We start from the raw sequence: 25,078 nt of genomic DNA on the forward strand, positions 1-25,078 counted from the left end.
ATTAGCTGCACGATCCACGAGGCAACGGAAAATCACAAATAAATCCAACAGCTGTTTGTACTGCACGCACCAGGTGCAGCGCGATAGAAGATCTTGGCTATTTGAATGCCTCCAAATTTGGAAAAGAGAGAGAGAGGCGGGCGTTTGCACAATCCCAAACCATTCCACCTGTTCTCTCTCTTCTCTCTCTCCTCCATTGGTGAGCACCAATCGGTACCTGTTCTCTCTCCCTTCTCTCTGTCCTCCATTGGTGAGCTCCAATCGGTACCTTTCTCTACTCCTATCTTTTTTCCCAAATAATCCTTTGAATGTTTTCTTTTCCTTTTTCTCGATTAGGTTAATCACCTAGCTTGGATACTTCTCCTTTTTTTTTATTTCAAATTCGTTGCATTATCTAATCGATACCGAATTTTTGACATTTTTCGCACAGAGCTCGCCCCGAATTAACACCATGGTCTCGAAAAATCGTGCTAAACCGTTCAATTTACCTCCTGGAACTCTTTCCCGTTTTTCAGCAGCATGCTCTGAGTGGTGTTTGATAATTTTCCTCTTCATTACCGCCACATTGTCACATCTCGCTTTCAAATTCGCTCGTTATTTTAGATTACAAGCACCTTGCGTCTTGTGCTCTCAACTCTATACGAGATCATGGTTCAGTGGAGATTCAATCTGTGATGTGCACAAGCTGGAGATCTCCTGTTTGGCATACTGTCAGAGACACAACAAGCTCGGTTTCGCTCAAGATTTCTGCCAGCGGTGCGAGTTTTCATTTCCAAACTCGACTGAAGAAGATTTAAAATCTGATCGAGGAGAATGTTTGTGCTGTTTTCGGAAAACAGGGAATACTCGGATTCTACAGAAAGTGAAAGGGAAAGAGAAGGTTAGTGACAGAAAGGAGCAGCCTTCTGACATGACAAATCTAATTGACTTGGAAGAAAAGGGATACCATGAGCTGAAGACCATGTCTGATTCTGAATCTGAATACAAAATCAGATCAGATTACCCGAAAGGTTCCATGGATACTGATGCAAAGAACCCATCTTTCAATATTGGTGTCTCAAATCGGAAGGATGTGGTCTGTGCAAGTGTAATTCCAGACAAGATAATTCGTGGAAATCCAGATTTGTCCACCAATTCTATGATCCATTCTGACAAGAAGATTGGTTCAGCGGAGTCAAGTGAGATGGCATCGTCTCATGCCAGTATCGGTCATGGTTTAGAGGATATAAGTTGGAACCATAGTGGCATGAGTAATACTAGAGGTATCAGTCTCTCTGCCTTATCTCGATCTGTCCCTCAACCGGCTATAGTAGAAGAATCGGCAAAGGCCAAAGGTACTTTGTTTTTCTTGTTTAATATAACTTCCATTGTTCATTTTCATACTTCTCTAGAACTAGCATCCGTGTATGTTGCACAGAAACTCCTGATGATCATAGAGGCCATTAGTCGAATATATCGTGTGCATGTGAAGTCACATGAAGTTTTGACCAGTTAATTAGAAAAGCAGTGCACACCTGACTACAACAACCGGATACTATATGAAAGCAACATAGGTATCAATGTGAACAAACAAACATATCTTGAAGAAAGAACACCAACTTTAAGAAATTCAGTTTTGCTGTAGATTATCATCATACCATTTTTCACCATAGGGCAGATAAATATTACAAGACTTACATTTGTACAGGCTCTCTCATGTTTCTCTTTCCTCGAGTTTGTCAGTGCCTCTCAATTCCTACATCATGAAAACCACATTCTAATTTTCTTCTCATGAAAGGAAATCAACCATACACCAAAGCATGTATACTACCACCTTATAAGAACACTTCACCTGTCATCTAAAACCATGATCTGGATATGATCACAGATACCAATTTACAGGTGCGACAACAATTGCATATCTTGCTTGACATAACATAATGGGGGGCACAAGTAATAATGCTTATTGGCAACACCTCGCCAAGGGTAGAGAAATTCTATCTGGGCCGTTTTGAGCATAGACCCAATGATGTATGCATTAAAAAATATAATAATAACAATTTCAATAATATAGAATCGTGGCAGTACCTCGAGTACAATGTACTAACCAATATGATTGCAAAAGATTATTTCATTTTTGCATGTTAGATAGGTTATGATGCAAAACGATGAGAATTACTTTACACACACACACACACACACACACATGTATATATATATATATTTATATGTGTGTGTGTATATATTTACTAATCCATTTTTCCTGCAGATATAGAGGAAATTGGTGATTCAGAATGCATAAAGCCAGCTCTCCTTGAAGCAAGCCAAGCTACCTCAGATCCCAGTCCCCCAAAGCGTACCCCATGCCACATTAGCATTCAGCGGGTCTTAAGTAACCGTGCTCCAGTTCAATCCCCTCGCCCCTCTGAAATAATCTCCTCCAAGAGTAACCCTCGAAGCGAAGAGGAAGTTAAAACTTTCATTTCCCAAATGTCCACCCCACGGGCCCCCCGTCCTAACACCTATTTTGATGATACCACTAACCGGCGCATATCAATGTCAAGTGTGGATTCATATGAGGTAGACCTGCTTGGAGATATTTCAGGGGAGATCACAGTGGATGATCTAAAAACCATAATCCATAATTTGCGCAAAGAGTTGGAGGCTGAGAGGAGTGCCTCGACTGTTGCAGCTAACGAGGCAATGAACATGATAACCAGGTTGCAAAAAGAGAAGGCCGAGGTTCAATTAGAATCATCTCAATATCTTAGAATGATGGAAGAACAAGCAGAGTACGACCACGATGCCCTTGTGAAATTGAACGATTTGTTGACTGATAGAGAGAAGGAATTGCTCGATCTCGAGGCAGAGGTCGAGGAGTTCAAGAGGGGATTTTCAGAATTTGAGAAAAAACTGGGTCTAGGGGATGAGAAGGGGTACATCTTGAAGCAGCTAAGGTATCTGACAGAGAAACAAGATGCAAAAATGGAAGCTTTAGAAAGGAGGGAGCGGGGAGAACCGAAATATGAGTTAATAAGACTCCAGGAGAGATTTGAGGCGATTGAGGCCAATCAGAGGTTTACTATGAATGTGTTGAGTTTGATGAAAGAGAATAACCCTGAGGGACTGAAGCTTGTGGTGGAGGTTATGGAACGCTTGCGGGAGCTTCAAAAGATTGCCTGTTTAAAGAATCAATAAAGGATGGAATGCTGACTGTAGGTGATTAGTTGCTTCTTATACTCCACAATCCACATATTCTTCTAAAAAGCGATTTGTGATGAGATATTTCAGAACCGAGATATCGCAAAACTTTTCCAAAATTATTGAATTGAAAAGGATATCTGCGTAGTCTTGTATTTAACACTAGGATTATTATTCAGAGTAAGGATATTTAATCATCCTTCCAAATGTCAAAAAAAAAAAAAAGAATCCATTAATTTGCTTGTTTTGTCAAAAATTACATCTACCAGCAGCGTTATCAGAATCTCCTATTGGTATTCTTGAAATCATCCAGTCACACAATCAGTTATCTTGTTAGATGGCTAGCTTGTTGTTAGAAACTGGGTTGGCTTATTTTGGTTTCCAGGTAACTGAATTTGTTCTTGCTTGAAGAGAAAATTTATTTATTTTCCTTCTCAGTTCCTTTTCTAACATGTCCATTGTAATGTTGAGATATGAAAAATTGGTACATTGGCTCCTGGAAGATGAAGTTCAAGATCCTTTTTCATCTATAGTGCATCCGACAAGTGCCAACAGAGTATGGAATACTTTCTTAGGTTATTATAGGAGGCTGAGAGCAAGGGTTGTATGGGATTTTGCTTGCCTTGGCCTCTTGGGTGAGCAGAACCGGAGCTTTCAAGCTTTTAAAGAGGAAATTTTCTCTTTTACCTTTTTTTTTATGAAGTTGGCTTTTTGAACTTGTCAGCCTGGGGCATATTTGTCATGTTAAAAGGTTTAGATAGAGAGCCGAAATGAAAAAGACAAAATGTGGCCTTTATCCCCTAGATAAGCAAATAATAAACTTGTTCGCATTGCATTTCAAACTCGATCTCTTCAATGCCACTGCGTACAGTATACATATTGGAGCCCTCAAATGTTATTTACCGATCAATATGAATAAGAGATTCATAATTACAGCTGAAAAGAGCCTAAACTATTGATAAAGTATCCGATGTGCCAAAAATAAAAAAAATAAAGTATAGCTAAAAGATTGCTCACATGCAACACTATTTGTTTTTTTTTTCCTCTATATAAAAAAAAGCATATACAGAAATGTTTGATTCGTTAATTTAACTAGCGTTCTTAACATGAACAGGTAAACACGATGACATTAGTAACAGTAAAATATAAAATATAAAATATAGCGGAACAGACATTAAATCACAATTGTTTGTCATGGATGGTCACAAGCACCAAGCACCGGCTTACCAATTTGTAGGGAAAAAGATCTACTTACAAAATGACCCTCCACGTTCCTTGTATTCACCTATGCATCAACTCTTCAAAGAAAAACACACTTTACTGTTACTGGTAGTCAAGTAGTTTACACAGACCAATTTTAAGATAATGTCTCAGGCATATAGTCCAAATATATTCTAATATTCTATACGAGTAACCTGTACACGGAAAACACATTGTAAATATTACTAGATAAATAACGAACCACAAAACATGCATATTGCACATATACAACATACAAGCAATGACAATCATGCTAAATCAAAACTAAATGCCGGTACAGTTTCAGGTTTCACCTCGCTCTGGACATGTGTTGGCAAAATGAGATGGATCGCCACAGATATAACAACGACCTGAGACTGGCTCACCTGTTGCTGTCACAAATGTAAAACCATCTGAGTTTGCACTGCTCCGGCCACGTGCACGTGCACGCCCACGGCCACGCCCATGCCCGCCATTTCTTGAGGCAGCTGTTGATCTGGCACCTCTACCACGTGCCCCACCACTACCCCGTCCCATGCTATTATCTAAAATATTGTCCTCCCATCTGTATTTGTAATAGAAAAATATATTTATTTGTCAATGTTTAGGTAAAGGTATTTCTATTTCAGAGTGCTAGTTATGATGTTCAATGGTAATGTAATAGCAAAACTGCTTAAATATGTGTTCCATCTGCAATGCTATAAAACACGGATGCATCTCTTCTTGTAGACCCCTCACTAAATTGCCCGAATAAACCTAATTGCCAGTTGCTTTTTGCTCATTTGCAAAAGAACAAGTTCGTTAGACAGTTCTATATACACAAGCAAAAGCCTATATAAGATTATGGCAGCTAGTTAAAGAAAAAGGAAGTACATAAAAAAGCCACAATCTTCAGATTGACATTTGTAGAATTTCCGTCCTCTATTATTTTCTGTATTTGCCGTTCGCTGTACACATGGCCCTCCACACTGTCGGCACGGCAGTTGATCTAAAATTTCCACCAAATGAAAAATGAGTCCAAATCAAAATTGATCCATATCACAACATATAAGAAGCTTGAATTATAGTACCGAATTTAGGCTTTCTTGGCAATACTGACCAAAAGAAAAATAGTTCAATTAGACCTTAAAAGTTTTTAAACCTGAGTATCTGCCATTGTTTCTAGAAGTTGACTGAGGTGCACGGGGATCGACAAACCGAGATGGACAATCATCAAAAGAGTGACCTGTCTGGTTGCAGTTCGTGCAAGACAACAGCCTTGAATGGGTCCCACTTGTTGTGCTTCTTGGAGTCTCTGTTGCTCCTTGACCTCTTCCTGAACAAGCAAATAATTTATTTATTAGTTGATTCATTTTAAACATTGAAAAATCAAATCTAAGTCTAGTTTAGATTTAGTGGTCTGTCAATTAATAACATAGCAACTATTTCAAATTAAATTGACTTCAGATAAGGTCTGTTTTAGTCTTGGCATAAACTGATCTGATACTGATTTGATTCCTATTTGTTGCTGAGAATAGGCTTCACCAATTCAATTAGGTAGTTGATTAAGAACTGAAATTAAAGTAGCTCAGGCAAAAATGTTTATTAATTTTAGAAGTTTCAACCTCCATAAGTGTTTCTCTTTTGGGGAAATCACCAAGCATCTATCTTCTGCTTTGTGTTTTTTCTCTGCCCCTACTAATCTTGCCAAACTCTATCCCAAGCTACCCTCTATAATGTGCCTCATTAATTCTCCAATATTTCTTTTTCTAAGAACATACCTGCACCAACATCATTGCGTGGACCTCTACCACATATTTCTGTTAGTTCTCTCAGTATTGTGTCGCATCCACCAATACAACCTGAAGATAAAATAATAGATTCACTTCATAACAGAAAATGAGAGAGAGAGAGACAATGGAGAGTAACGAGGATTCACTAATAGCTCTGTACAGTAACAACATTAGGCACAGTACTTTTCAAAATATGTAAGTTATATACCTTTATAATATTCTATTTGATCATTTAATATTTCTTCACCCAACATTCAGTTGGTTATTACCATTATGAACATTGTTAAGATCTTCAGGTAAATATTAACATTCTTGATACATACCCAAATGGTCGACATCATAATTTGGAGGTATCTCCAATCGACGAAACTTGAATTGAATCATGGAAACCGGACCTGCTTGATTATTAAATAATAAAGAATAAAATGTCAAAAATAATACAAAAGCATGATAAGAGACAATAATCAAGAAAATATATTATGATGGATATTACCTGGAGTACATGTTGGACATATATTAGTAGTTACTGACACTTCTGATATGGATCCGGGAAGCCAAACCACATTCCTACACTGGAAAATTTGTACCAAACCAGGCAATAAATAACATATGAAAAAAGCCATTCCAAAAATTTCATTCCATCTACCATGTAAATGGATTATACCACTCTTGTTGTTTTGTCATTAAGGATGCAAAAACTTACCAATGGGTAGCGCATGCAACCAACCATGAAGGCACCATTCTGTTTTATATAATATAAAGACGTAAATGTTAAAACTATTTAAAAGTTTCCGTGATACTTGCCTAAAGAAGTTTTTAGAAAAAAAAAAAAAAAAAAACTATACATACTGGTGTTCGTCTTAATGCCATGTCAGATTCACGGCATGCACCACATGGACGCACTGCGGCACCTTGGTTGACATCTCCACCTTGAGGTCTATTCGATCTGAAAATCACATGGTAAATTAAAAGGTTAGGTATGATTAGCGTATATCAATTATTAGTACTAGCTGGGTCTTCTACCAGTCACAACACCATACACTAAGAAAGAAGAAATGAAAAACAGATAGACAATACAATGTTACATACCTGATAGTATTGTCCATGCAGGTACAACATCAGTTGGTTTGTGTTGGTATCATTACAATAATGTAATTATGCTCTTTCGATAGAGAAAAAAAAAAGGGAAGGAGTTAATACCTCTGGAAAAACACTTGCATGGCATCTAAAAGTTTTGCTTTGTTCACTTTTGCCTGAAAACCAAAAAAAATGTCAAAATAAAATAAAAAATAAGGGTGGTTTTAGGTATTTGTAACTGTCAAGCATACATCAAGAAAACAAGCTTTCATCTGTTGCAAACAAGCCTCAAGAACTTGAGATTTGGTTTTGGTGCCCATGCTAACAGCTCTCATATCAGCTTCCATCATTGACCTCAAGTACGGTTTCCATAGTTCATACCTACAGAAACAAGTACAAAGAGTTTAATTACCATAATGAAAATATGCTATTGAATCTAGTTTTCAGGAACATACCCCATATCATCATAGCCCATAACCAGTGCCTCTCCCTACATGTAATTTGCCAAGTTATCATCTATAAATGAGCAGAAATAAGTTAAATATAGATATAGGGAAGTAACACAGAGATATTAAGTACAAGATTTGTCGGAGAGAATCGTGTATTTGCATCTTTTGTGGCATAGAATCGATCAAGTAGCTTCTTTATATGGTCATGCATGGTCGCATCTGTGCCAATTCCAGCCTGAGTAAATGACCCCGATAACCCCAAATTGAAAAAAATTATACGAAACAAAATAAAAATATTCATAATTATAACTACTATTATCAAAGTAAAGTAGAAATTTAGATCTAATAATTCAAATGTTAGGAATTTATAATAAAGCACAAACAACTTTGAAAAAACACCTTGTCCATGCAACTGAGGAGATCGGCTTCACTTAAAAGAGGTGGCGGCCGAGTCACTCCAGAATCAAGTGTTAATGAGGTTGGAATAAACTATACAAGACAAAATCAACTTCTTTTAGAAATTCCGGGGGGCGTATTTAGGTGTTTTTTATTTTTCTTTTCTCGTTTCAATTGGCTGCTGCTGCCAAATTGAGAGAGAGAGAGAAGAAATGATAACAGGAGGCCTGACCTGTTGACCAACAGTGTATGTAGGGAGCAATGAGCCACCCCATGAATCAAAGCGATATACATCCAAGTAGTTTTTCTACATAATAGAATATAAACATTGAATCAGAAAATGCATGATACAACATATTTTCGGGGAAAAGGGCATTTTCTAAGCTATGCCTCTGGGTTGTCACATCTTACAAAAAAATATAAGTGGAGATAAGTTTCATTACAGTGATATGCTACTATAGAATAAAAAGAATGAGAACATTATTACTTGCAAGTTTATTTGGAAAATAGTCGACAGAGAAAACTCAAAAGTAAGAAATATAAATAAAGATTGTACCGCAATAATTGCACGGCCATTGGCGTGAAACTGTTCTCCTGCAATATCTATTTCAACTGTGGTTTCAGCTCCCACGGCCGGCTGTGACACACATGCCAGGAAATGTCGCACAACAAGCTCATACAATTTCTGTCAAAATTTAATAAACACAAATTATGAACCTAGAAAACGTGAAGTATCTCATATACCCTAGTGATAAAGGGTTTGGAAATTAAACCAACTAATTTACAGCGTTTGCAAACAACATCCAATATTTCTAACACTTGCATCGGACACCATACTTTTTGAGAGATTACAAATAGTATCCATTCTTCAGATTAATACAGCACTAAATGTGACAATTTACAGCTACCTTCAATCAGCAATATTTCCGCAAACAAAAACAAGTTACAACAAAACATAGACGATTTCTTAGTCTGTATCTGCTGGTTCAAAGCAATTTGATTGAGTCACTCAAGGGAAAATTAAGTCAAACTTTCATTGACTGGGAGTCTTAGCAATTGACACTAAAGGTGGATGTTTGCTTAAAAGAGAGCTACTGGCTGCTGTTGGAAAATAGTCATTAATAATTGATTCTTGTACGCACACTATGATCTTGGGTCCAGTTTGACTCGCCGGTAGAGAACTTAGTCGGGTGAATAGGGGGATGCGCCTTGTCATCGTGATCACCATTGCTAGGGTTTCTCCATAGTCTTGCATCTGGGTCAAGAAGCCGTTGTGCATACGGGCCCCACGCTGGATGCTCTGCTTGGTCCCGAACTATGCCCTGGGTGAGAAAATTAAGAACCCAGCTAAATATCAAACCATTTCAGTTAGACTTTGATGATTTATCATTCTTTTTTATTTTGGAGAGATAGAACTGAGGTGTGTTGCATCAAGGCTAAAGTGGGTAAAAGTGAATTGAGCCTCATTTGAGATGAATATTGTACAGTTTGGGGCAAATAAAAGAGTGTTGGGTTGAATAGGGATCAGAAAGTTGAGTTAACTAGGGAATTAGTTGCACATTGTAAGAACTAGCTTATTGTAGAATTGGGATCCTGGTATCATATAAATGAGGGATAGTCTACGTACATTAAATTTCAATTACCAAAGTAAATAGGTCAGCTGGTGCCCAGAGGTACAATTTCATGATCAAACCCTATAGTATTATCACAGCACTAAAGCATCACAGAAAGATATTTGGGTTTTAAGGTGTGCATTAATTCCAAACCTCCTAGAGAAAATAGGGATAAAAAAATAAAAGGAAAAATTGAAATAGAAACTAACAAAAGAAATCAAATACTAACAGCAAGGTCTGTGTTTGGAGAGAAGTTGTCTGTCTCAGTACGAGGATAGCTGATGAACCCAGCTTGATACAATTGTTCAGCAACCTAGATGGACAACATATAGTACCAGCATTTTAAGAAAGAGTTAGAGATGATGTCACAAATATCCAGTATAAACAATTATAATCGTGTAGACCTTGAAGCATCAATCAAATTTATCAAGAAAAAAGTATCTTTCTCATTTTGTTATTTTATTTTCAAGGGGTTGCTGCCTTTCTCAGGTCCCAAGGATAAAAATATTTCACAATTCACCTTCATGGTTTGCTCCGAGCTCATCCTGAAGTATCTGGAGGCACGTTTTTGAAGCTCAATCGTATTCAAAGGGTATGGTGGGTACTTTAATTTCTCATTATTTTTCACATTTATTACCTAACAACAGAGCCACAAAGGGGAAAAAGTGAAAAAAAAAAAAAATAGTTAAACACCCATAAGTTGAGATTTATATACAAAACTCTATTTCAATTTTTTTATGTGAAATATGGCTTTCTTACAGTTGCAGTTGGCTCTTCAGTGCACATCTCATATATCACAATAGCCGATGCATAATCAAACAAATGACCCCGTCTAAAAGGAAAAATGAAAATAAATATGAAAAAAAGAACACCCAATAACTGTTATGGCCAAGGAAAACCTACTATAGTACCTATAGTAGTGTACTGCTCATATCATTTCTTATGGTTTTCAACTTTCCAATCCTGATTAATAGCTTTACTTATGATGTTAATGATTTTCAAAAACACAGATGAACTTCAACTCACATCCAGGTAAACGATGCAGTCCCATCCTCTGATGTGTGGGAGCAGTTTATAGTCCAAAACTCTTCAGGTTCGTGAGCTTGTATTTCCCAATACCGCTCCACTATAAACCCTAGAGTTGGAAACTGAGTGGTAATAAAATGACAGTGTTAAATATCCGAAAATGCTTGTGAAAATTTAATATGTTTGTAATTTTTTTGACAGGGAAACCTGGCAGGGGCCATAGCTCAGCACGAGATTCCTCTCTTCACCGAAATCAATTATAAATGCATCCTTCAGAAGCATTGTTTGAAATCTAGTAAATGAAGCACCTATTCTTAAATCTATTTCCTGAAACCAAAAGATTTCCAAAAAAGAAGAAGATACAGCAAAACCATGTAATCTTTTGGCTATACAATTTAAATAAGTAAATGCATTAAAATAACCTGTCTTGCATCAACTGCATCAGCAAACAACTTGTTGGGTCTGACAAGATTTTGAGCAGCCTCGTGTATTTCTCTATTTAAAATCTCAAAGTGACTAATTAGCATTCACTTAACACTGTAGAAAATCAAACATCATTTTGACTTGAAAGCATGATTACCTCTCGATTAGTGCAGAAAAATGAGCTCTATAAATGTTGAGGTTGTTTTTTGCACCAGTGCAAACTTCTATTACTTCAAATGCAATGTTCTCACCTTCTCTATCACAGTCAAGCCACAGTACCAGCCATTCGCATTTTTTGGCTTCCTCCTCTAATGTTGTTTTAATATCCAACTTGTCCTTCGTATTTTTTATAAAGTTGTGAATTTAATTTTGTATATGCAGAGAAAGAACTTGTTAGAGCCTAATTTGTCCCCAATTGATAATTGATAAATCCAATCAGAAATCATGAAAAGAAATTTTGTGAATATCAATCAAATAATTAAAAATTGTCTCATGAATTACTGGTACAAGTCAGTACCAATTCTAATCATGCTGGTCCAAGACTGAATGATACAGATATAGACCACTGGTACAGCAAATATGGAGAGATCAGTTCAGGTAAAACTGTAGAGAGACCGTGCAGTCAAGTTGGCCAATTAAAGTCAATAAGAACTAAGTAGTTATATGTTATTCATGAATGAGCACATGTAATCATAAGAAAACCAATTTAATTATGGTTTTACTAATTGATGTTTGTTACAAGGGAAATGAACAATCCATTTTGGTTTAAAAGACGCTGAATCAGACAGATTGATTCCCCTGGCAGCAAAAATTGAGAAAAGATACAGCAAAGGTAGAGTAAAGAAACCAAACTTGAAAACATTCAAACAAGACCTAGTAAATTCTTGCATATACCTGTGGTACGAACTTCCGTACCGGGGCCTGGTACAGCGTGGCGGGGTCACAAGAGGCCCACCTTTTGTACCTCTCGTCAAAGTCGAGCTCCATCAAATGCCCAGTGACCGAGGTGACCACCATGGAGCACCTTTGATTTCGAATCATGTACTCAAATTCAAACACTCGATTGTATCTCGACCGTCCATTTCTCACTCGCATACCACCGCCGCCACGACGGGACAAGATCTCTGACACTGACTTCGCCACCGAGGGCTTCTCCGCCACGTTCAAAACCCTAATCGCGCGCCCCGACATGGTAAGTTTGGAGTGGGAGGTGATAGTTCCAGTCTTCCAGAAGAGAGGAAAAGCGCGGGTTTTCTCTTGTTTTGAGAAATTAGCGGAGAAAACCCTCAGTTATAATATAATAACTTTACTTAGAATCCCGTTTTGCATTTGAAACTGAAAAGAGGAGTGTTCAAGTACCATTATTTTTATGTCTGTATTGTTTTATTATTTCTAAAAATTTCAACAATTCAATAATAAAATAGACATATAATATTTATCATTTTTCAACAAATATATAACAAATTGTTTTATTTCCATTTTGGTTTTTTTAAGAATGAAACCCAGTTGAGGTTAAGTTAAATGGATTTCGAATTATGTTTCATTTTATTTTAATAACCATCAAGAATGGTAATAATTCACTAAACGGATAAGTTTCTTTTGTTAAATCTTATAAAAGTAAGGTTCAAATGTAAGTGGGATGTGTACGGGCCTACGGGGGAATGTTCATTATAAAAATGAGTGAGGTTATGATTAGGGGTGGCAACTTAACGAGCGAGCTAGGCCACACTCATACTCGGCTTGTTAGTGTATCAAGTTGAGCGAGCGAGTTTGGATTTTAGGTCCCGAGCTAAAACTATTGCTCAAGACCGACTCGTGACTTGTCCGAGCGAGCCGAGCTAGCTCGTTACTAGCTTGGCATATTTATAAATTTGTATATTTTCTTTCCTGCTATATCTTAAATTTTCATAACATATCTTATCAATTACGGCTAAAACAAAATAATATTTATATGACTAATTACTGAGGATTACTCTTAATTCAACTGTAATTAAGCAAATCAACTACTATAAATTAAATTTACAGCTAAATTCATACATACAAATATATCAAAATTCTAAATTCATACAAACATATTTACTAAATAAATTCATGCATATCAAATCAAACAAATTCATACAAATTAACTTAGTTGCTTGTAATTAATTCACACATATTCCATACAACATTACCAATCAACTTAAACACAGTCCAAAGTGCAATTACCACAACACTGGCTATAACATCCATAGACCATAATATCCCCAATATGAAGTGAACGGATCCGATTAAACTATTAAACTATATATATTAAATAGCTCGTTAACGACCGAGCTGGCTCGTGCCGAGCCAGGCCAAACTCAAACTCAAACTCATTAATTATGGCTCGAGTATATAGCGAGCGAGCTAATTTTAACTCGATCCACTAACGAACGAGCTGTTACCGATCGAGTCACGAGCGAATACCAAGCGGGCCACGAGCCACGAGCTTTTTTGCCTGCCCTAGTTATGATGATATACACCTATCTAGTGTGATTTGATGAATTCACATCCTCTCCAATACCTGATAAGGGAATCTTTTACAATTACTAGATCTGAACTGTTCTTTTTAACTTGGCACGAATCTCAAAGACAAAAAATACAGCCCCTATTGTGATCCGAATCCCAAACCGGTTGAGATTTAATCTTAAACCGTAAAGTGAGGGTGATCCTCTACAATACCTGAGAGGATACAGATTCTGATTTGATACGGTAGGCGTCAAATTTGTGTAAAAATGAATGGTAGATGAAAATTAAAACACATCGAATAATTATTGCACTGAAACACACTAAATAGTTGTTTATTGCAAACCAACATAGTCTCACTCAACAAAAAATATATTAAACTTTTAATTCGGATATATTCAAGTGAGATTTGTCTATGAATTTGTACTAACATAAAGTGTATATTTTCTATACAAATCTGTAGAAGATCTCCAGACTCAGGTGTGCCCGCTAGAAACATTTGAACTTTTGGTTTTTCTAAAAAGAAAAATCAAGCGATTCATTCGAGTCTGCTAGAAAAGAAATAATTTTATAATTTACAAATCTGAAACCAGTCAGTACATTGTGCATCAACTTAATATCTGTCGTATATTTCCCTGAAAAAAATTTAATTTCTATCGTATATTTAACCCAATCTAAGGTGTCTTGACTAATTTACAGAGCAGCTGTATTGCTCAAATTACAGATGGAGTTAATTTTGTAAGCTGTGGATTTGTCAGATATTGTAGATTTCGTGATTTTTATTCTCTTTAATATCTTCGATAAAAGTTCCTACTTTTTGGATTCCATATAATATACGAATAATACGACAGTGAAACTGGAAACCGAGTGTTGGAGTCGGAACTCGGGAGACGTGTCAACGAAGAAACAAATTCCATCAAAATAATCCATTTCACCAACATTTGACTTGCTTAATTTCTTATTACTATCTTGGTTGACAAGGAACTCTAAACGCTACTGAAAAGTCTAAAAGTACTTGCTACAAGAAAATAATAATGCTAGCGAGACTATGCTGTCAAAATTCCGCATTACATTTAAAAGGTGTGAAAAATCTCAATATTTATTAATTAATCACGAGCTCCTTTTCAAGCCCGTTGTACACGTGTTAAATAGAGATTGGTGGGGCTGGCTAGCTAGTGTCGTTGTGACCTATATAGGGTACCCAATTGCAATACGGGTCGGATAAAAATATTTTTATATCATATCCGTTAAGCTAACAAAAAAAACTTAAAACTTTATCTTATTCGTACCGTATAAACTAATAAAAAAAAATTGCACATATCCGTCTTATTGAATACTTTGTCATTGACACTCCTATTGTGACCCGCATCGACATGTGATCGAACTCAGTAACATACTGAAACCGAAACACCCTTAATTAAATAGTTTATAACCTTTTCATTTATTTATATTTTAATTTCTTGACTTATTAGCTCCACGGTCCCAGAATAAAAAAGTGTCAATCCCATGCGCCATTTGACAGAGGATTGACTTTCTAATCAGAACTCATGTTAAGTCAAATTCAAAGCGTGTGAAAACTAGCTCCACTGCATTTATATATATGAAACTATACGACTCCACATTATTCAAGAAGAAATTATAGATCGATTCACAATATCACAAAAAATGGCAGCTCGTCGATATCAGTACCGCGTTACCATTACGATTCCTATTATCATTCTTTTGATCGTATGCATATACAGTCACGTTGAAGCATCGAGGTTGTTACAAGAGACCAACCAGTTTCGAGGAGGAGATCATATACTGGTACATGGTTTGGTATCTAGAGGCAGGATGTTGTTGGGACGGTCGGGGCCGTCAGGTTGCACCGGTAATCCTAGCAACTCAGGTGGGTCATGTCCCAGGCCATGAGTCCATGACACAGCTCCTCGTCAAGATCAAGACAGCTGATTTGCTAATTTTCTTAAAATCAAGAAGAATGATCCATTTCGATATAATTTTGTGTATAGTTTTTTTTTTATCAGTTGGAAACTGCCTTATCTGACACAGATGGTTTATACTGCTCTAGACCTAACAATTTCAAATGTGAATATAATTAGCTAGAGAGAAGGGTTTTAATTATTTCTGTATTTTGAGATTTTTGTTAGTACTTCACCTAACAATTTCTTGCGGTTGTATAAATTTAACACTGTAAATTAATACGACAGTCATGTACATGAAAGAATTTTTGTTTGTATTTGCTGCAATTTGATATTTACCCATATAATATGAATTAACCAATGGGGAGGCTAAAAAAGAAATTGGTCTTACACACAAAAAATGGCAATACTCCAATAGCATATGATTAATGATGAGATATAATTAATAAGATACATTGATGTAGCTTTACTATATATTACCTTATTTTATAAAAAAGAACTATAGGTTACCTTATTATGTTCAATTTCATTTGAATTTTTGATGTTATTTAAATGTAGTGCTTTGTGTTGTCAAAAAATGATTTGGGTTGTCAAAAAGAAAAAAAAAGAGTGATTTGTGTGTTGTGTCGTCATCTCTTATTTCGTTCAAACTGGCCTTCTGCTTGACTCTTCTCTTTTTCCTTACTCGATCTCGACTCTTCCTCGACTCTTTCCCTTCTCCGATTCTTCTTTGGTAAGTGCTCAAACCCTATTTTTTTTTCCTTTTTTTATGATAATTGATCAAGGTATTGAAGACTTTAATTTGATAATTTGGTAATCTTTAAGTTTGGTGATTTGGTATTTTGGTAATTGATCCCGATCTTGAATGCTATATTTTAAAGTATTGAAATGAATAAGTACTTTAAGAAGAAATTTAAACCTTTAATTGGTTCAATTTCACAGCAACCAATACAAATCGAGTCTAATTTAGGTTAATAAAAAAAATACAAAGATATCAAAATATAAAGATCAGTAGAGACAATCTCGATTTACTGTCCTCGACTTAGTTTTACTGGGACTAATCATGACATGACTTTTCTTATTTCTAAAACTTGTTTGTAAAAACAAAAAATTGTGAGCTCATGCCTCAATGCCACATATGCCATGGTGAGTGTGTTTTGACTTTTGATAGGCGACTAGGCGAGTCAACGCTGCGAATGCTTGTATTATTTAGTCAAATGTTTTTATGAAGGGCGTAGTTATGAAATGGTTTAAAATTTACAAAAAAAATCGTTTTATGAGTGGTATAACTCAAGCATAAACGATCGTTTCAAATTATTAACTAATTAATTAAGCTCTTCCTTTTGTTTTATGTTTTCAAACCTCATTTTTTTTCCTTTGCTTTTTGTAAGTTGTTTAATTTGTTGTTTATATTTTGAGACCAAACCTTTTGAGTCCGTAATTTGTTTTTTTTTTTTTTTTTTTAAAAGACTTGTCTGTTGTCTCTATAATTAAGCCTTATTTTTCTTTCTGAGAGGGTTCAAATGCATCCAAATGCACCTTATCATTTTTTTTTTTCATTTTCAAAGTCCGAATAGTCAATCCGAACCGTTAGATGCGATCTATATATTAAGATGTGCTTGGAGACCAAATTTTACATTTTTTGGAATTTTTTTACTATTTATTAAGCCACTTTGAAAATCGCTGATCCAATGGTCCATAAAATGTAAAATCAGCGATTTTCAAAGTGACTTAATAAATAGTAAAAAAATTCCAAAAAATGTAAAATTTGGTATCCAAGGACATCTTAATATATAGATCGCATATAACGGTTCGGATTGACTATTCGGACTTTGAAAACGAAGAAAAATGATTTGAAAGATAAAGTGCACTTGGCTGCACAAAAATTTGAGTGCATTTGAACCCTCCTCTTTCTTTATAAACCTCTTGAGCCCGTAATCTACCCCCTTGCTCTCTACCTCCTCCTGCCAATGTCTACGGACGATATTTAAATAAGAATAATATTAACATCGTGTGACATGAAAAGTAAATTATATTAAATGCATTCTTCTTCTTTTTGTATATTTTTCTGTAGAGTAGTAAATGTTACATATATATGCACAAAAGTCGAGGGGTCTTGCACCATTAAAGTACGGAGTTCGTGTTTTTTTTTCTTCCATAAAAAAATAGGAGGGCTCTAGCATTTTAATTTAAGCCATTTGATTTGAAACGAACGGTTCAGGTTGACTCAATTTTGAATTACTCTGTTTTTTTTTTAACAAAGTAAATGATATCAATCTTTCAAATATGAGAGGAAAGTGTTGTCTCATTTCTTACAAATTTTACAGAGAGATTTAGAAAGATACAGATGATTGATATTAAAATACCAACTAAAATTAATTTCCTGTTCAAAGTAATCTGTGTGAAACTTTTATAATCAACCTTTAAAAAAGAAAATAAACTCACCTCAAATGATAAATTATATACTCAAAAAGTTCCATTACAAACTAATTTTAGACTATTATATAGCCATATTTTATCTCTAATGTCTTCCTAACATTTATTACAACTCTCAGCCACTTTTTCTAATACCAAAACACAATTATAACCTCCTAGAGTCACTCAAAACACGGCCATTTTTATTAATATCCTTAAAAAAAAATTAATTTTAAAAATACCCATACATTGAATTTCTTTTTAAAAATGCCCCAACCGTCAGGCCCACGGGCGGCCCAAAACAAAAGCGGACCGCCCGTCCGACGGGCGGGTCACTTCAACTAGCGGGGCGCCCGTGGCACAGGCGGTTCAATGTTCACTTTTTTTTATTTATTTATTTAGATAGAGATCTTAGTATTTTGATTTGAATAATTTTGTGAAAAAAAAGTTTTCTTATTTAGAGTGTATGCCAAAAAATAAAATATTTGATATATTTACGAAGTGATGTCGTAAATCTTTATAACTTTGATTTTTTTTATTTTTATTTTTTTGGTGAACTTTGATTTTATTTATCAGTTGGATATCACAAGTCTAAATATAACACTAATTAAGGACTTGGCCTTTATTCTGGTTTTTATAATATATGTATAATATACACATACACATATACACATATACACATATACACATATACACATATACACATAAACACATAAACACATAAACACATACACACATACACATATAAACATATACACATATACACATATAAACATGGCAAATGCTTCTGTGCATACAAGGACCTATTTGTAAAATGAACATATTTTTATTTTCAAAGTTCAAACCGTCGATCCGAACCGTTCAACTTGTTCTCCATATTAATATGTGCTTGGAGACCAAATTTTACATTTTTCTGAATTTTTTTACTATTTATTAAGATGGGTACAAAATTCAATGGTCTGAATTTGATATTTTTTGTACTCATCTTAATAAATAGTAAAAAAATTCAGAAAAATGTAAAATTTGGTCTCCAAGCACATATTAATATGGAGAACAAGATGAATGGTTCGGATCGACTGTTTGAACTTTGAAAATAAAAATATGTTCATTTTACAAATATGTCCTTGTATGCACAGAAGCATCACTCTATAAACATATACACATATACATATACACAAAAACAATCAGCAAGTCTGGACTGATACAGGGACCAAAATGCAAAAGTGATTGCACCAGCATGTAGAGCATTCCAAAATTCAATGTATGGGTATTTTTAAAATTAATTTGTTTTTTAAGAACATTAATAAAATTGGCCGCTCAAAACACAGCTTAGAAATTGAATACAACCATCCCTTTTCACTAAATTTAAAACACACTCATATATAGCTCTCACCTAACTAATTATGATAGAATCCTCCAAAAGTTGTCACCTTGTTAGACGCCATTTTAACCATCCTATGTTCCGAATCTGGAATAATGTGCCACATGAAAGTTGTAGAGCATGTTGTCAGGATTCTACAGAGCTTTCAGTCACCTCAATCATAGCTCGTATGAAATCTCCAAGGTCAAAATACTGAAGCATGTCAAACAGTTGTGAGTCTGTTTGACGGTTTGGGACTATAAAACAGCCACTGTTGGAGCCTTTATATTTTGTTTAAGGGAACCAAATCTACTGAAATCCTTCGGGATTCTAGAGTCTCTAAAATTTTTAATTCAACCGTCTATATGCTTTGAGATTCATGCTTAAAAAAACTGTATGCTTTAAAATTCATGTATAAAAAACTTGCACGGTTGGATTTTGGATTTCAAGGTACCTGAAATCCCTGGGGATTTCAGCAGATGTGATTCCTTGTTTAAGTACTTGCATGTTCTCAAGTATTTTTGAAGCATCCCATATGATCTATTATTGCACGAGGAAGCTTAACGGTTGAAAGAGAATCAGAATGGTGCAATATGGGCAGTGTCAGAGAATACCTTTAGCATGTCATCCAAGATTGAGGATGCAATTCAAGAGTACAATAATTAGGGTGTTTTTAAATTTACTAAGCTTCTTTGTGAACTCAACTCTAAAATCTATTATATTGATTTCAAACGACAAATTTGAATTGTTGAAATCCATCTACCTTATTAATGATGCGTACACATACGAAAATTTTAAACTTTCGAATTAATTAGTGTAAAAATAAGTGGTCAAAATTATAAGGTTTATAAATTTATTTTAATGTTTTCATTTTTTAAATGTTTTTTATCACTTGATTCATAAGGTAGATGAATTTCAACTGGCCGAATTCATTGTTTAAAGCCAATCCAATAGTTTTAGGATTAAGTTTAAAAAGAAATTTGGTGAAATGAAGAACACCCTAGTTCTACACTGCAATTCAAAGCGTAGTTCATTAATCCAACGATTGAGGATGCAATTGATTTGTCACCCGGAGAGAGGATAACTGATACACAGACAGAGTTGCTAACTGAACAGGGCCGTTCGTGAACAAATAGGCCAAACAATTAGCAAACTATAATTGAACAGTCTATAATACGAACAAGGCCCAAAGCTCTGTTCACGTTCATATTAATTCTTACATATGAACCGGATTTGAACATGTGATGAGCAGCTCGTTTAATGTCCAGTTATAGCCCATTCAAAAGTTCAGTTATAGCCCGTTTAGACTTTAACCTAGTAACACCTCTCTCTCCCATTTGAGCTCCTTAGCCGCCTCTTCATCAACCTTTCACCCTCTCTCTTCACGACCTCTCTCGTCACCACTGCCACCATCCACTCCACCTCTCTCTTCATGACCTCTCTCTTTGTGACCTCCCAGACGATCTCGACACCTCTCTCTTCACCGTCACTTCGCCTCTCTCTTCGCGACCTCTTTTCACCATCACTCCACCTCTCCTATACTACCTTGACCCCTCTTTCAGGGAATGAGATCCGGTGTTATTCTTCCCATGCTCTCCTCTTACTCTCTCTCCCACGTGATCTTCTTTCTCTCTCTTCTCTTCTTTGAAGAGAGAGATAGAGAGGAAATGAATAGTAGGATGCTGCTATTCTCATTAGAATAGCAGCAGATTGGGATCCTTTTTCAGACCCTTTTCTTGCTCCTCGCCATTCTTGGTTTGCGTCCCCTTCTTTGCTCTCCCTCCTTCTCTCTAATGGGTTAATGGGTTGTGGGTCTGAATCTGATAAGTCAAAATTGACTCCTTTAGTGATGCTTGAGGCAACTGATAAGTCAATTATGCAGGGTTCAAAACATTCCTGGATCTAGCTTCAAACCTGCTGTGATAAACATTGAGTACCCTGAAAGTTAGTTGTCCACTGTCCGGCCCAGTTTGTTGAAACGGGCTTGTTCTGAATAGGATTTAGTTGTGAACGAATTATGTTATGAATATTATCGAATGGACTGATCATGAACATAAACTTTCTTACTTCGGACCGAACACAAACAGGGCCCGTTTCATTTAATTTTCGAACTGGACTGAATATGAACAGGGGGCCCGTTCATTAGCACCCCTGTACACGGATCACTACATGGATAACTGATCACAATCCGTACTATTAAAGGGACCATCTCACTTTACTGTTGATTCAATTATTTATTATTAAAAAAATTATTTATTTGTTATTATTATTTTTTTGCTTCACATGTCTCCGAGATTTTTAAAAATACCAAAAAAAAAAAAAATATTATTTTATTAAAAATAACCAGGTCCAGCCAGAATTTTAAAAATATCCAGACCACGGAAAAAATCCGCGCCCCGGAATTTTTTATTTTTAGAGTTTGGAGAAAGAAAATATCTATGGTTTGGTTTTTTTTTTATAAACTCGTTTTTTTTAATAATATATGTGTAATACTAATATATGTATATGTATATGTGTGTGTATATATATGTATATATAATATAATGGAATATGCTAGCATGCTATGCATAGCATAGAACCCCTCCATGCAACGGCTTGGATTTTGAGTTTTCAAAATCTTAATGGTCGATCCGAACCGTTCATCTTGTTCTCCATATTAATATGTGTTTGGAGACCAAATTTTACATTTTTTGGAATTTTTTTACTATTTCTTTAGATTTATTGAAAATCACTGTTTTCAGCAAATCTGGACCATAAAAAACAGCAATTTTCAATAAATCTAAAGAAATAGTAAACAAATTCCAAAAAATGTAAAATTTGGTCTCCAAACACATATTAATATGGAGAACAAGATGAACGGTTCGGATCGACCGTTAGGATTTTGAAAACTCGAAATCCGAGCCGTTGCATGGAGGGGTTCTATGCTATGCATAGCATGCTAGCATATTCCTAATATAATATATGTATATGTATATATTATATTTATATATAATATAATTACATATAATTATATATCAAATTTGACCTCTGCTGGTAAATTAGCAAGTTTGGACTGATACAGGGACCAAACTGAAAAAGTGATTACCAGCATGTAGAACATTAAAAAATACACAAAATTGACACAAATTTTAATTTATTTGAATTTTTCTACAATTAGTTATGAATTTTCAAAGTTCTATCGTTCGAAAAAACTTTAAACAACCATAACTTTGGCTAGGAATGTCGGATTTGCGCGTATGATGACTTTTCGGAAAGGAGAGGACGAGACGGATCCAATTTGCCTGGTGATACATAGATACACCGAGCATCGTCGCATCAGAAGCATCAGAATTTCAAAAAAACATCGTTTAGTGCCTCAAAAATGCAATTTAAGTTTTCGTACGACGGTAGGCGTACAACGATCGGTATTTTGTTTAGTATAATTTAGGTTTTTGTAGTGTAATTATTAATTGTGAAATTTTTTAGTTTGCATGTAGAGTAATTTAGGTTTTTGTATAATTATATTATATTATATAATTATACAAAAATCTTAATTATGTATAATTATATGTAATTATATTATCCATAAATATAATATATACATATACATATATTGTACATATATTATATTATTGATACATATACATATATTATACATATATTATATTATATATACATATATACACACACATATACATATACATATACATATATTATTAAAAAAACAAGTTTATAAAAAAAAACCCAAACCATGGATATTTTCTTTCTCCAAACTCTAAAAAAAAAAAAAATCCGGGGCGCGGATTTTTTCCGCAGTCTGAGTATTTTTAAAATTCTGACTGAAACATGGTTATTTTTAATAAAATAATTTTTTTTTGGATATTTTTAAAAATCTTGGACACGTCTTAAACGAGAGCCGGAAGTAAAAAAAAAGTATTATTATTATGATAGATAACTGATACACAGATCACTACATGGAAATTTTCACATAAGAACGATTACTGGACTATTGAGGAAGGGTACATTTTCATCATTATTACCGTGACCGTCAATCCAACGCGGGCACTCTCCCTTTACAACAGAATGGAGACTTCCAGTCAAAATATATCACCGATTCACCGGACATCTTTTACTCATGTGTTCATGAGCTAATTAATGACGGTATAAATGTATCCTATTTTTATTTGTAATGTGTTTTAAGTTTAAGAATGTATTGATTATTTTCATAATAACATGGATAACTAAGAATATTTGACAGTACTCAACCCTGACAAGTGACATCGCATGTGAAATGTCTACAATGAGTAAATACATTATAACATCGTATTTAAGCTTAATGAAAATCTCCATTTTTGATATAAAAAAGGAGAGAACATACTACCGGTACGGCGGTACGTTTCAGTGTGTCAGAATTTCAGTCCAAAGGACTGGGAGAGGCGCAAATTTCGTGTAAGATATTTGGGGTATCGGTCTATCATTGAATGCTCAAGTCAAATATAATTCCTTTTTTTGTGTTACAAGAATATAAATTACTATTTATAATTCGTATGTTATATTTTATATCTTTATTTCATATATTAACTTTGTATTTAGAGATAACAATATTCGATAGTATTGTTGACAGATGGATCTTACATATCAGTGAAACTTTTTTTCATTCTTTTCTTGTTGTCATTTTCATTTATTTTTTTTAAAGTTCGCCCCCACTCTCTCTATCTCGAATCTTTTTCGATTTTCCCTCTTTGTATTCATATACTAATTTTAAATTCAGATATGAATAATATTTGACAGTATTGTTGATGAATGAATCTTACGTGTTAGTGAAATGTTTTTTTTTTCATTCCTTCCATTCTGTCATATTCACTCACCTTCTCGAAAGTTCGTCCTCTCTCTCTCTCTCTCATCTTCTTCAATTCTTCCACTTTATATATAGTAATTTTGAATCTTGAAAACTAATTTAGTAAGCATAAAATATCTAAAAATTGATGTTTATAAAATGAATATTATTGCCATCAATGAGTTAAATCAGAAGGAATTAGTATAAAATGAAATTTAGAAAAAGAAAAATTATTTTATAAGAGTACAAAAAATAATATAATTCTTACATAAATGCAATATGCACAAACCTTAGAGCAATAGTTATTATGTTTGTTATATTTGATTAACTATATATTATAATATGAGAGAAGCAAAATTATTTATAATATTATTAGTTTTATATTGCACTAGGATTTGATATTTGTTTTAATTGTCACATTATTAACATGATATATTAATGACAACAAACTTATTTAACAAGTACATCAATTGATTAAGCAATATCAAAACATTGAAATAAAATTATGGATATTTTTTAGAGTTTAATTCTTTTTTTTTGTGATTTGAAATCTAATCAGTCGTTGATATGTCTGAAAGCATAATGGTTTTGATCTATTGTTTTTCTAATCTACGAACAACTTATTATCTAAAAGTATTAAATTTTAGAAAAGTAATATATTAAATTACAGATAATATTTTAATCAATTTATATTTTCAATTATATTAATTAATTTATCGGTTGTTGTGGTTTTCAAATAAATATGATTTCAATATACTTATTTTCTTATTTAATAGTTCATGAATTACGGATTTGTTCCTTCGAACACTCTCCGGTGCACACATGTAATTTTAGACTATGTCTACCTTCACTATTTTCCATCAGTCATGCAGCTTATATGAATTCACTCACCATGTCGCTTGGTGTTCT

General features: G+C 34.5%; 2 protein-coding genes across 8 annotated transcripts; one reads left to right on the top strand and one right to left on the bottom strand.

Moving 5' to 3' along the window:
• Positions 1 to 72: 72 nt before the first annotated feature.
• On the top strand, positions 73 to 4,987 carry LOC144559148 (putative myosin-binding protein 5). 4 transcript variants are annotated; one of them, XM_078308123.1, is made up of 3 exons: positions 73 to 264; positions 431 to 1,334; positions 2,249 to 4,987. In XM_078308123.1, the coding sequence occupies exons 1-3, from the start codon at positions 106 to 108 to the stop codon at positions 3,175 to 3,177; spliced, it is 1,992 nt and encodes a 663-aa protein (XP_078164249.1). In that variant the 5' UTR covers positions 73 to 105; the 3' UTR covers positions 3,178 to 4,987. The 4 variants fall into 4 exon arrangements, with proteins under 4 accessions (XP_078164249.1, XP_078164250.1, XP_078164251.1 ...); XM_078308124.1 differs by having other exon boundaries at positions 2,255 to 4,987; XM_078308125.1 differs by having other exon boundaries at positions 73 to 213.
• TOP3A (topoisomerase 3alpha) lies at positions 4,343 to 12,448 on the bottom strand. Of its 4 annotated transcripts, XM_078308121.1 has the most exons (26): positions 12,070 to 12,448; positions 11,333 to 11,511; positions 11,175 to 11,247; positions 10,960 to 11,079; positions 10,753 to 10,874; positions 10,486 to 10,558; positions 10,247 to 10,363; positions 9,956 to 10,039; positions 9,757 to 9,807; positions 9,256 to 9,435; positions 8,670 to 8,798; positions 8,346 to 8,420; positions 8,117 to 8,206; positions 7,848 to 7,952; positions 7,724 to 7,758; positions 7,520 to 7,649; positions 7,392 to 7,444; positions 7,041 to 7,137; positions 6,895 to 6,933; positions 6,685 to 6,763; positions 6,515 to 6,586; positions 6,180 to 6,260; positions 5,561 to 5,734; positions 5,293 to 5,407; positions 4,806 to 4,984; positions 4,343 to 4,478 (listed from the first exon to the last, which is right to left on the bottom strand). In XM_078308121.1, the coding sequence occupies exons 1-26, from the start codon at positions 12,364 to 12,366 to the stop codon at positions 4,462 to 4,464; spliced, it is 2,766 nt and encodes a 921-aa protein (XP_078164247.1). In that variant the 5' UTR covers positions 12,367 to 12,448; the 3' UTR covers positions 4,343 to 4,461. The 4 variants fall into 4 exon arrangements, with proteins under 4 accessions (XP_078164247.1, XP_078164245.1, XP_078164246.1 ...); XM_078308119.1 differs by lacking the exon at positions 4,343 to 4,478 and having other exon boundaries at positions 4,480 to 4,984; XM_078308120.1 differs by lacking the exons at positions 4,343 to 4,478; positions 9,757 to 9,807 and having other exon boundaries at positions 4,480 to 4,984; positions 12,070 to 12,447.
• Positions 12,449 to 25,078: the final 12,630 nt, after the last annotated feature.

Source organism: Carex rostrata, chromosome 9 (assembly GCF_964058835.1).
Source record: "Carex rostrata chromosome 9, lpCarRost1.2, whole genome shotgun sequence".
Taxonomy (NCBI): Eukaryota; Viridiplantae; Streptophyta; class Magnoliopsida; order Poales; family Cyperaceae; genus Carex; species Carex rostrata.